A 12,601-nucleotide genomic window follows, 5' to 3' on the forward strand; every position below is an offset into this window, starting at 1 on the left:
GGGGAGGGGATAGCTCAGTGGTTTGAGCGTTGGCCTGCTAAACCCAGGGTTGTGAGTTCAATCCTTGAGGGGACCATTTGGGGATTGGCCCTGCTTTGAACAGGGGGTTGGACTAGACAATCTCTTGAGGTCCCTTCCAACTCTAATAACACTGCTCAACAGCCAAAATGCTTCTGAAATAAATGTAGTCCAACTTTACTAATTCTGGGTCACTGAGAACAAAAATGATGCTTAAAATTGTTGATTGGCTCTAGTTTTCAAGATATGCTATTGGGTCAGTATATACAACCCTTGACTTGGGAATGGCGGAGGATAAGTGAGTTATAAAGGGAAGGGATCTCAATTTAAACCAGAAATGACTAAAATACATCTTTGACTGGATCTATGAATAAATCTATGACTGGGTTTGGACAGTACTTGCTTTTTAGGCAAAACAATGAATGATGCAATCTGAAGCTGGTATTGCATCACACATGCTATGAATTGCATCATATTATTCCTAGAAGTCATGGATGATGCAATCATAACAAAGCTTACATCACTCTGCTGAACAAATTGCCCTATATCAGCTCTAGAAATCATACAGTGTCGTGCTCTCTTATTTGTCAGTGTTTGATTTTGCAAAGGGACACATTTCTGTTTAGCCAAAGTGAGCAGAGATGCCTTGTACTTGTGTGAACAGTGCAGATAACTTCTGCTATGTTTGTGGTGAAGTGACTTTTGCATCACAAAAGCGCAGTATAACCACTATGGTTAAGAAAGCCTATCACCTTTATTTTGGCTGCAAAATTGGAGATCAGGACAAGAGGTGGGCCCCGCACATATGCTGCAACACTTGTGCAACAAATCTTCGCCAGTGATTGAACAGGAAAAGGAAATTATGCCTTTTGCAGTGCCAATGATTTGGAGAGAGCCAACAGATCATACCAGCTATTGTTCCTTCTGCATGGTGCCTCCAGTTGGGAAAGGTGTGTCAAAGAAGAAAAAGTGGACTGTGCATTATCCAAACATTCCATCAGCTATACGCCCAGTACCCCACGGAGAAGGACTGCCGGTTCCTGATGCACCAGAATCATTCTCACTTGAGTCAGATGAGGAAGAGGAAGAGGATGAAACTTCTGGTCCTGAACCATCAATGTCACAGGACCCACATTTTCTCCCATTCTCCTCCTCTAAACCACACCTCATAACACAAGGTGAACTGAATGACCTTGTCAGGGATTTGGAACTACCCAAGAGTAAGGCAGAGCTGTTGGGCTCCAGACTACAGCAGTGGAATCTCCTGGCAGGCTATCAGGACAAATGGAGCCCATCAATGCTTGCAGACTATTGCTGGACAGTGACAAGAGATGCTCCATTTAATGAATACAAGAGACAAGCCAAGAAGCGCCAAGTAGACACTGAATAGGACTAAACTATGTACATAATAGTTTTTTGCCTTTTGTTTCATACTAAATTTTATTTATAGAACTCTTTTGCTGATTTTTAAAGTGTTACATAAACAGGACAGGTGAAATATTATCATGTAAAGCAACCATAAACACATGAAAAGACCTAGGTTTACAATTTATGATTAAAACTCTACCATCTACACAATATACATAGACATAAAATGTAAAAACTTAAATATCTTAGAAACAGTAGCCAATCAGTTGTTTTAATTGTCATATTTGAATTCAGCACATCAAAATACATAATAAATATCACATTTTATCTCTGAAGCAGACGACTTCTCAAAAATTGTAGACCAGTGTAATCTATGATTCTATGCAGTCTATGTATAGCATTCCTCTGTCTCTTTTATTGGGGGGAGGGATAGCTCAGCAGTTTGAGCATTGGCCTGCTAAACCTAGGGTTATGAGTTCAATCCTTGAGGGGGCCACTTAGGGATCTAGGGCAAAAATTGGCCCTGCTAGTGAAAGCAGGGGGCTGGACTCAATGACCTTTCAAGGTCCCTTCCAGTTCTAGGAGATTGGTATATCTCCAATTATTATATTATATTGTATACATCCAAGTGATATCATCACCCCAGCTGAATTCTATGGGGCAGTCATAGTCCGAGTGCAGGGGGAGGTTTTCTGCATTCTTCTTCTCAAAGACATTCAGCGTAGTTATGGCGCTTGGTGGGAAGTTCCATAGTTCCTCCAGTGGGTGCTTCAGTGTGGGCAGCTACGCCTACTCGAGCCGCCTTGGGTCTGGGGGCTCTGTGTCCCTGAATAATGGCCTACAGGGGATAGTCTCCTGTCAGCAGGCTGATTACCAGGGCACCTTAGCCTGGTCAGAGGAATGGGTTTGGGGAACCACTGGCATGGGTTCATGAAGCACCGGAACTGCTGGGATCAAGGCACTCTGCTCTGTGCGCAGCACGGTATTCTCGGTGCTGAGCTGCCTCGCTCGCTCCTGCAGCCGCTGGTTCTCCGAGGTCAGCTGGGCACTTGGGCCTTCAGTGCTTGATTATCTGCCTTGAGGCGGAGGGCACATCCGGGCAGTGGTGCTGCTGGGTCCATCCTCGCATCAAGCTCATTCCCTCAAAGTAACTGTGGTCCAAACAAGCTGTCGCTGCCGGGTCATGGGCAGACAGATCCAGCATTCGGAGCCAGAGTCCAGGGTCACAAGACAGGAGAGGGCTGGGTCAGGATACCGGAGTCAGAAGCAGAGACAAAGTGGAGATCAGAATCATGAGTCAGGAACTGGAGTCAGGCTAGGCCAGGACACGAAGGGGTCAGAGGCAGGTCAGAAGCACGGATCAGATGCTAGAAGTCACCTCGGGTCAGGATGCCAGGAACTCAAGCAGCGGGAGTGAAAGCCGCAAGGCACACAGTTTAGAACAGGGTGGAACCCAGTTCAGACAGCTCCCTGTTTCTGCCCCCAGCTTGAGTAGGGCTAGCGGGCCAGTCAGCTGCTCTGGGACTCCACCAATAGGACCACCAGGGCAGAGCCTCCGACTGGGACCTGGCTTCATGGGTCCCAGGTAAACAAACATCAGCAGGCTCATGATACCAGCCCTCAGCTATGTTGGCTCTGCAGAACTAACAAGGTGTAAACAGCAGAAAAATGTCTTTGTTGCTACAGCCAGTAGATCTAACAGATGCCCCAGGAACAGATCTGTGGAGTATGACTGCGCCCTTGTCTCAGTCACTCTAACAGAGGAACTACTCTTTACAGGATGGGGGTGGTCCTCTCTGCCCCCCCCCCAAATATCAATGTGCATGGTGCTTGTGAAATTACCCCATATGCACATTTACACCATGCCTAGCTTAAGCAATATATTGTCAATGGTCTCCAACAACTCTTCAGTATTCAAGTGTTGGGTCCTTGCACAGCTCTGCCAATGCACCTCAATCATGACCTGCAACTGCCCTGCTATTTCAGTTCTGCACTTCTGGAGGAGACCCCAGAACAGCCTTCCTGGGCCAGTGGCAGCTGTAGTGGCAGCTGTGGAACTCATGCTTGTTCTGGTCCCTCTCCAGTGCTGTGTGGGTCCTGTTCAGGTTTTATTGGACAACTGAACTGTCTGGCTTTTCCTATGAGTGAAACTCATGAGAATGTCTTAAGCTAGAGTGTATGATGCACACCTGGGTAGGTGTGCAGCAATGATTGCTCCTGTGGGTAAGCCATTTGAGAGAGAATCTAGGGGTAGTGGGGGTGAATGGATAGATCCTGTGATTCAGAAATGTCCACTGGAGCTCTTGCCTTTCACCCCAATGTTTCTAAAATGAATTTGTTCCTTCTTCTTACAGACAATTTTAGGTACACATGTGACATTTGTGGGAAAAAATATAAATACTACAGCTGTTTCCAAGAGCACAGAGACCTGCATGCAGTGGATGGTGAGTACTGCTTCAGCCCCTTGTCAAATTAGGCTGGGAAATAATGATTATTTTATGGGGGATTTGACAAAGTGTGATTCATGGGCAAAATGCTGCCATAGGGTCTTACAGTGGCACACAACCTTACCATGAAACTCAAAGAAATCAGGTCCTAATCTGCTCTCCTTCAACCTGTTTGGATCGAGATAGCACCCTCACACTGGGACCTGCAGTCTCAGCAAGCCATGTCTTCATATTAAAGCTGAGGATCACTACAGGGCCTCCAGGTAAATTGCCAGCCTAGCCCTTGGCTAGGCAAGGTCTTATTGTCTGTGGTTTCTGACCTCAGCGTGGCTCTCTGTGGGATCAATATAGAGATCCAAATGCAGGTAGATTTGCCAGCCAATGCAGTTCTGAACTGATGTGCCTATGTCTGAGCCAGTGGACTTCAAAGGAGATCTCGGCAAAACTTTTTTCGCTGAAAAATGCAGATTCAGGTCCAAAAAAATACTTCGAGAATTTGTGTCAATTTTGGCAAATTGGTTTGGTTGAAAAAAAATCTTTTTTGGAAATGTCAGAATGGTTCGTTTTGACATGTCTGAAAGGAAACAACTTTATTTTCCTGGTGAAATTCATAAAGTGGCTGAGGGAGGGTCTACTTCTGCCTACAGCCTGGAGGCTAGGGCACTCGCGTGGGGTGTGGGAGGCCTGAGTTCAAGTCCTTGTTGCAGAACTGGGATTATTTATACAAAGACCCAGCCCCAGAGCAGTGATTTCAATCTGGGTCTCCCCCATCACAAATGAGTGTCCGCACTACTGGACTATTCACCTCACTTTTGTGAATGGTGCCTAAAACCAAAATGTTTTTTGTTTTAATTGACATGATTTTTTTTTTTAACTGTTAGTTTTGCTGAAAATTCCATCCTGGTTCCTTTCGGTCCCAGAATGATTTTATTTTTTTCCAGAACTGCCAGTGAATGGAAAAAATCAGTTATTCCCACAGCTCTGCTTTAAAGGACTGTTTTCCAGTGTAAACATGTCGAATTGTGTCAGTGTGAATGCTGGCAGCCTAGAACAACTGGCAGTGGTTTCATTTTAACGATATTAAGGATTTTTTACATTATTTTTATGTGTTTGCTGCCCTATTTACCCTAGCCATGTTCCTCCTCATGGCAGATAGAGCTGTCAGTGCTACACTTTACTCAGCCAGGAAGGTGCAGCAGGCAATATCTGTGCCATAGGCTTCTCCAGATGCAGCAGAGTACTCATGACCAATACCCGTGACCAATACTGCCCCAATGTTTTTCACAAGAAATTTTGTCAAAAAAACATTTTCTGTTTTTGATTGAAATTTTGGAACCCTGAGACTAGCATTAAGGTCAATTGGCATTCCCCAGCACCCTGTAATGGTGCTGGATTCTCCGTCACCTCATGTGGGGTCATAGACATTAAGTCACTGGGATTGAAAGATAGGCTAAACATAGAATCATAGAAGATTGGGGTTGGAAGAGACCTCAGGAGGTCACGTAGTCCAACATATCTGCTTCTACTTGAAATGTGTCATCACTCTAGTTCAAAGCTGATAAGGAAGCTGAAGCTTTTAAAATGGCTGCCACTTGTGTTTCTCTAAGACAGCTCTTGCTTGGGTGCCTCTGAGTGATTGGTTGTGTTTCAGTAGACGTGCGTGCGAGGCAGCTGTGCATCTATGTAAGTGTGTTCTAACAAAGGCCTTGAGGATCTATGTACACTAGGGCTGGGCATGCTCAAGTATTTCCCTGTGTGAATGCTACCTGGGAGATGTGGGATGGGAGGAGGGAGCCTGGCTTATTCTGCATTGACCCTGTGGATGAAATACAGGAGTAAAACCAGGCCGTTTAAGAGGATTTAATTTCTGTTTTGTTTCCCCCCCACCCCTTCTTCTATTCTGTGTTAGTTTTTAGTGTGGAAGGGGCCCCAGAAAACCGGGCAGGTAAGCAGAGATCCTTTGTGTGCTTTATTTCACAGACCTTTACAAGCATTCAGGCACAATAAGTCCAGGTCTGCACTCACAGAAGCCAATGGCATTTTGTCCTTGACTTCAGTGGGCTCCAGCTCGGTCTCTCAGTGCATAGCAATGTTATGTACAGCCAGTAGCATGATGCCCAGCCCTATTAGATACCAGGCTTTTGTTGCATATGCATTTGATCTAGACTTGTGAAAATCAGAGAAACAAACAATAAGTGTGTTAGTCATTTTGAAATTACTTGTGGCATAAATGAAATTACTTCATAAAATTGGTTGGGTTCTGATTGGCTACAAGCTGTGCCATTAGATGGCAAAGCTTAACCTCATTGGTCAGTGAACATAAGAACGGCCATTCTGGGTTAGACCAAAGGTCCACCTAGCCCAGTGTTTGCTGAATGTATACTTCATTACTATGCCTAGTTTCAAACAGGGTAAAACATGTAGTTTCGGGGGAGGGGTGCAGTGGAAGACAGAAAATATAAATCAAGCTTTGAAATTTGTGCAATCTTTCTCTGATTTTTGATTTATCTTCAAATCATATTGTGCTAGAAGGGGTTAATATCTGGGTGAGCATGAGGGATGGTAAGTGAGAGGGACTGAAAGAGGGAAATTTGAACATTGTGGTTTGGAATCCTGTGTCAGATAGAAACATAACTACACGTGCCAGTGCATTCAGTGCTTGTGACTGTGTACAGAAAGCCTTGAAATGTTGTCAGCTCTCTGCTGGTTTTGTTCTTTTGCAGATCCTTATGACCAGACAGTCATAGCAGCAGATGAAGTGAAAGAGGAGGAGCCAGAACCATTTCAGAAGATTGGTCCAAGTATGATTTATAATACAGTTTTGAAAGTCATAAAACATAGCGTAAGGGTTCAAACCTGGCTCTTGCTAAAGTTCCTCCTGGATAACAGTGGGAGATCAATACACTTACGTGAAGATGCTGAAACTTGAAAGTTGTTGCGGGATGCATCTCATTTCTAATAAACAGGAAACCCAGCAGCCATGTAAACTGAGAACTGTATTTTAAACATCTACAGAAGTTCCCTTTTTTACATGTTTAAGTGTCCGGGAAATTGTTTGTTCTTAATGCAAATCCCCTTCTCGTATGCGTTTTAATAAAGTACAGTGTGGCGTTCTGTGGTGAGGGGGTTGGCATGGATGAGTGCACTCACCTTTCACCTTGGCAGCGTGTGCTGAAATCCAGGATTAGGTCATAGCTGAAAGGAAGTTTGGTAGAGTTTATCCTAGTTGCAGGTTAGGGGTTGAGGTACCTTGGCAGAGGTGACTGGAGGACAGGTGCAGTTTGCACACTGCCTGCTTGTCAGATGGGCAAACCGATGTGGATAAAACAAAGAAATGACCAGACTTTGACCAAACTTCATGCTGAATCTTTTAAATTAGAAAATGTTGGGTTAACATGTTTGTTATTTTCCTGTTTGTTGTTCTGCCCTGGTCTGATCTCTCTGGCTCTGACTGAAAGGGATAGTGCTAAAATATCGAGACATTTCTGTGCTATTTGCAGCACCAACAGACACAGGAAGTACCACAGGTCTTGCAGGAAAGCCCTTTCTCCTGAGATTTCCAGCCCAGTTTTACAATCCCAGTAAGTTCTGGAAATATGAATCAAAAGTTGCACTTCTGGGAGCCTATTTGAACATTCAGTGGTTTATCCGTCACTGGCTGTATATAGCCATTGCCACTGCATAGGGAGAGACAGCATGGACCACTGGTTCCTGCCTGCGACGGGGGTCAGGAGACTGGGATTCTTGCCCTTGTCTTGCATCTGATTCGTTGTATGATTTTTGGCAGCTCACTTAACCTGTGAGTACCTTCTGTGCTGTTCAGATCTATTGGGATAGTTGTGCTGAGTCCACCCTGTAGCATCTGGGGTTTAATTTTCCCATCTGTAGGAGAAAAAGGTTGCAGGTTATGGGTGCAGATCATAGTGCTTCACCTCCCTTTGTGAAAGTGGTTCTCAATGCATGCTTGAAACGCCCCCTGTCAGAATGAAGGACTATGAATCCCGCTATTTCTTTTTATCAAGCTCCAAGTTCACACATAAAAAGTAAGAAAGAAAATAATTATGCAAGGTGATGCTGGGTTCCTTTCTTACAGAGTCTTTGTTTCATCTTCACAGAAACTGGCAATTATACATGTGAATTCTGTGGCAAGCAGTACAAATATTACACTCCCTACCAGGAACATGTGGCGCTACATGCACCTATTAGTGAGTATCCTGCTGGAGATCTGTTTCATTACAGAGTATGATTTACAATGGTTGGTAATTGACTTTGGGGGCATAGTGGAAAGAAGCCGGTCTGATGTATTCTTCCATCGCACCCAGTGTGCATACAGCTCTTAGGCAGCTGAAGGTATGCTGACCAGAACATTGTAAAGCAGAGATGAAACCATTTCTTAAAGAGATACTGTTAAAGTTAGGAAGATCCATAATTTGACTGACCTTTTTACCATCTGTCTGCAGAATCAGTGCCATTTTTTGGTGTCTGTTTTTTTAAATAACAAGCTCCAGTTCTCTCTTTCTATATACAAGCACACTCCTGTACAAATTACCGCTTGCTATCCCAAGCAACCATACGGTAACAAACCAGCGTCCACAGCCAAGCTCTTCTGAGCTGCGCTAAATAACAAATGAGCGTGCATGCTGTAGGGAGACAGTTTTTCTTACATGCTCCCAAGAAACTGGTACAGACAGTGAGTTCAAAATGGTTTGTGAAATTATGAAAATTACTTGATCAGTTTGATGCTAAATCACAGGGCCGATAAAATGTTTGAGCCAGGGAGCTGCTACAGCGCCGCAGACACTGAAAGCTGGAAAACCTGTCATATGAAAGGAAACTCAAAGAGCTTGGCTTGTTTAGTCTAGCCAAAAGAAGGCTGAGGGGGGATATGCTTGCTCTTTATAAATATATCAGAGGGATTAATATTAGGGAGGGAGAGGAATTATTTAAGCTTATTACCAATGTAGACACAAGAACGAATGGGTATAAACTGGACACTAGGAAGTTTAGACTTGAAATTAGACGAAGGTTTCTAACCATTAGAGGAGTGAAGTTTTGGAACAGCCTTCCAAGGGGAGTAGTGGGGGCAAAAGACATATCTGGCTTTAAGATTAAGCTTGATAAGTTTATGGAAGGGATGGTATGATGGGAGAGCCTAATTTTGGCAATTGATCTTTGATTATCGCCATATAAGTATGCCCAGTGGTTGGTGATGGGATGTTGGATGGGATGGGATCTGAGTTACTGCAGAGAATTCTTTCCTGAGTGCTGGCTGGTGAGTCTTGCCCACATGCTCAGGGTTTGGCTGATCGCCATATTTGGGGTCGGGAAGGAATTTTCCTCCAGGGCAGATTGGCAGAGGCCCTGGAGGTTTTTCGCCTTCCCCTGCAGCGTGAGGCATGGGTCACTTGCTGGTGGATTCTCTGCAGCTTGAGGTCTTCAGACCACAATTTGAAGACTTCAATAACTCAGGCATAGGTTAGGGGTTTGTTATAGAAGTGGATGGGTAGGGTTCTGTGGCCTGCTTTGTGCAGGGGGTCGGACTAGATGATCACATTGGTCCCTTCTGACCCTAGAATCTATGAATCTATGAGCTGTCAGATAAAGGAGAGGTCATGAACAGCAGTTAGATGTAGCTCATATGTAACCTTCTAGTGAAATAGTCCCGGGAAATTCTAATTGCATTCGTTCTGGCAGAGTTTGGGGGCTGGTTCGGACACTTCCACCTTCATCCATGTGTTCCTTTCCCAGTTTTTGCCCTGCACTGTATTTTTATTTTAATAGCTAGAAGCCAATGTGGGTGCTGTTTTGCTCTCATCTCTGTCCGTAATGACTATCAGTGGAGGATGGGTATGCATGGCTCTGGAATTAGCTTTTGATTACCTGCTCACCTGTAGCCAGCAGGGGGAGCTAACACCTTGTTTCTTCAATAACTCACCAAAATTGCCGTTGTTGTAATTAGGTTTTGAATGATTAATTATTATTATATTAATGGAGTGGTTGTAATTTTTATCCACAATAAACTGGAGACACTGTCCACCAGGCTACTGTACTTTTAAGGAAGGTTAAAAGTAGTTGGCTCTTTACAGCTTGCCAGTTTCATTACAAATTTTCTAGAGTATTGAGATAATTTCAAGGACAATGGTGCAAGGTATGAAAGTACAGGCCATCTCTGTCACCCACTTTCACAGAATTAATTTTCTAAAGCCCCGTCTACACTAGGAAACTAGCCCACTGTTCACAGATGTCCTCAGTAGTTGGTCTCTCCGGACACTCCTCAGCTAGAGTAGGAAATGATCCTAACTACAGGTGTAGATGGCATCAGAGGAGACCCATCACTGGTGATTGTCAGCACTAGGTCAGTTCTACAGCATAGATGGGTTCTTGGTTAACCAAGGCTCTGGGATCCCCAGTCAAATGCTCTACACAGCAACTTGTTTAAATAAGGAACATTGTGTTATGGATTTAGCATGGGATCTCTGTTCACCTAGAATAGACTCTCACCTTCCCAAGATGTGCCAATATAAAGGGGATCTCTCCATTCTTCCTGGTAATAACATAAAACAGCCGCTGTTTATAGCCCCGATAGCCCATGGAGTAGAGAAAGACAAGTTTATACTTCTCATGGAAGTATCTATATGAAAAGACCCCTGGGTTCTGATTCCAGCTGCTGGATGACCCACCAGAAATCTTCCCCTTCCTGTCTTTGCAGAACATTTTGGATTTTCAGTCCAGCATCTGATAGAAATTCACAAGACAAGTAAGAAGGCTGCATTTGGGTCAATGGAATCTTAGATTCTGGATCTCTTGTGGCTTTAAAAAAACCTCATGATTTAGGACAATCTGTGGGGGAGGATTGACGGGGAGAGAGAAGGTGGAGTTTAATCCATTTCAGTGAGAGCCAGGAGAGCTGCTGAGTTAAAACCTGGGCTGCAGGGAGGCTGAGGGATTAGGTGCTCTCATAATTAGGAATATAGTTGTATCATGGGAGAGGCCATGCATTTCATAGTGGTCTCTGATTTTTGGAGGAAGAGGCACAGAGTTTCCAGAGTTGGTGTGAGAAGCATCCTTGCAGCGTGGCTTCTGCTGCTGGCTTGGCCAAAGGAAAGGCAGGGAAGCCGTGCAGGCAGAGAGGTAACTGCCCCTGCTCTTCGCCTCGTGTTGGGTGGGAGAATGGCTGTGTAAATGGTTTCAAACTATTTCGTGTAAATGGTTTTAATTAGTTTTAAAACACACTTCAGAATAATGTCACCTGCAACTTTAAGAGTTTTTTGAAATGATGCATTCTTGATTTTCCCCAGCCTGTTTTACATGCCCGAAGACTTTTCAGATACTTTTCTGTGACAAAGCACTGGCCCTAGTGAATGGGTTGGTTACTAAAACAGGCCAGCTGTTGGTGTTTTCCCTTGCCTTGCACGGCTCCAAAGTCCCGTGAGGTGACCTTGAACACTTCAGTTTTGGTGCAGAGAGAGACACTTATCAATCCACTGGCAACCTGGGGCATTAAAGGCGAGTTTGTCTTTGCCCTGGCCTGTGGCATTGGAGTCTGCAAATAGTGAGTCATTCCACCAACCCTGCAAGAGTAGCCAGAGTGGGGCCAGGCAAGGAAAGCTCCAGCCATAGCGCTCAGATTTTCTGTGTCTCTTTGCTTGAGTTCAGCTTCCCTGCTGAAGTTTCTCTCTTTTTCTTCTCTGATGCTATTTGAAAACGAGACCAAAGGGAGGATGAGATGAGGGCTCCCATCCTGAGGGGTCCGCAGCAGCTTTCAGTGTGATTGTGGGTCCGTACAACCCGTGAGCTGTCACCGGTTTCTGTGCAGATTGGAGACTCGTTCCCGAGCAGGAGGGAGCAGTTGCAGTGAGTTGGGATGATCGCCAGGAGTTCTTAATGCCAAGTGCCTCAGTAAGATACACAGCTTGGGGAGGAGGGCATGATTTCATCCTATTAAAGTTGGGGGGAGGTCACTTTTTAAAAATACTTGTTCCTGTGTCACCGAAAGGTCCAGCTACGCTATATAAAAACCTGTGTTGAGGGGACCCTTGTACAATACAGTTCAGACCAGAGAGCATGGCTCTCTCCTGGATTGTAAATGGGTTTTAAACATTCCCCTAACCACTGCTGCATGGCTGTTCATGGCAGAGGAAGGTTTAGAGACATATTGAAAACATGCGTAAGGTCGCGCCTATGGCACAAGAGGGACCTGTGTGTTATCCATGGTAGGAGATAGCTGTGTTGTGATTGGGTCCCCTAATGCTATGGTTTACAGTGTCGATAGAACCAGCACAGCTGAGATTCTGACTGAACAAAAAAGCCTCCAGTTTCTTGGCTTGTTAAATACAGGCTGTGGACTCTCGCGAGGGAGGAACCAGAGCACTACAGATGTGGTAGCAAACTTCACAGTTACTGGTACAGAGTGGTAGGGTCTGATAAAACCTGCATGAGCATCGGCATCCATCACTCCCATGATGAAAACCGGACGTGAAAGGATCATGGAAACCAGTGACTGTTTCTTTAAGGCCATGGCCATTGTGCCCTTCAAAAAGGAGGCATTAACAGTTCTTGTCAATAGTGGGCCTAGTTCCTGCCCACAGGCTCATACCAGCTAAGAGGACAAAGTTCTCATGAGGTTAGATACACCTCTGTTTGTGCTTCTTCCATCTCAGTGAGCAGTACTGGGTGAGATCCCATCACCTGGTCTTTCACTGCCCTGGCATCAGGTAGGATGTTCCAGAGGAGAATAGGGGCTTTTTCCTGGTAGATAGAAAACTTGA

The 12,601-nt window shown here is 44.8% G+C and overlaps 1 protein-coding gene across 13 annotated transcripts in view; it reads left to right on the forward strand.

The window, feature by feature from the left end:
• ZNF618 (zinc finger protein 618) overlaps window positions 1-12,601 on the forward strand; it is a 306,003-nt gene that overhangs the window by 258,540 nt on the left and 34,862 nt on the right. For 7 of the 13 annotated variants that reach the window (XM_030535126.1, XM_030535133.1, XM_030535131.1 and 4 more), the window contains 5 exons: window positions 3,741-3,830; window positions 5,743-5,778; window positions 6,557-6,634; window positions 7,949-8,038; window positions 10,543-10,590. In XM_030535126.1, the coding sequence (XP_030390986.1) occupies window positions 3,741-3,830; window positions 5,743-5,778; window positions 6,557-6,634; window positions 7,949-8,038; window positions 10,543-10,590 (342 nt within the window). The remainder of the gene's footprint in view (window positions 1-3,740; window positions 3,831-5,742; window positions 5,779-6,556; window positions 6,635-7,948; window positions 8,039-10,542; window positions 10,591-12,601) is intronic. The other 6 variants (XM_030535130.1, XM_030535135.1, XM_030535136.1 and 3 more) reach the window with 3 other exon arrangements.

The sequence above is a fragment of the Gopherus evgoodei genome, chromosome 16, assembly GCF_007399415.2.
Source record: "Gopherus evgoodei ecotype Sinaloan lineage chromosome 16, rGopEvg1_v1.p, whole genome shotgun sequence".
Taxonomy (NCBI): Eukaryota; Metazoa; Chordata; order Testudines; family Testudinidae; genus Gopherus; species Gopherus evgoodei.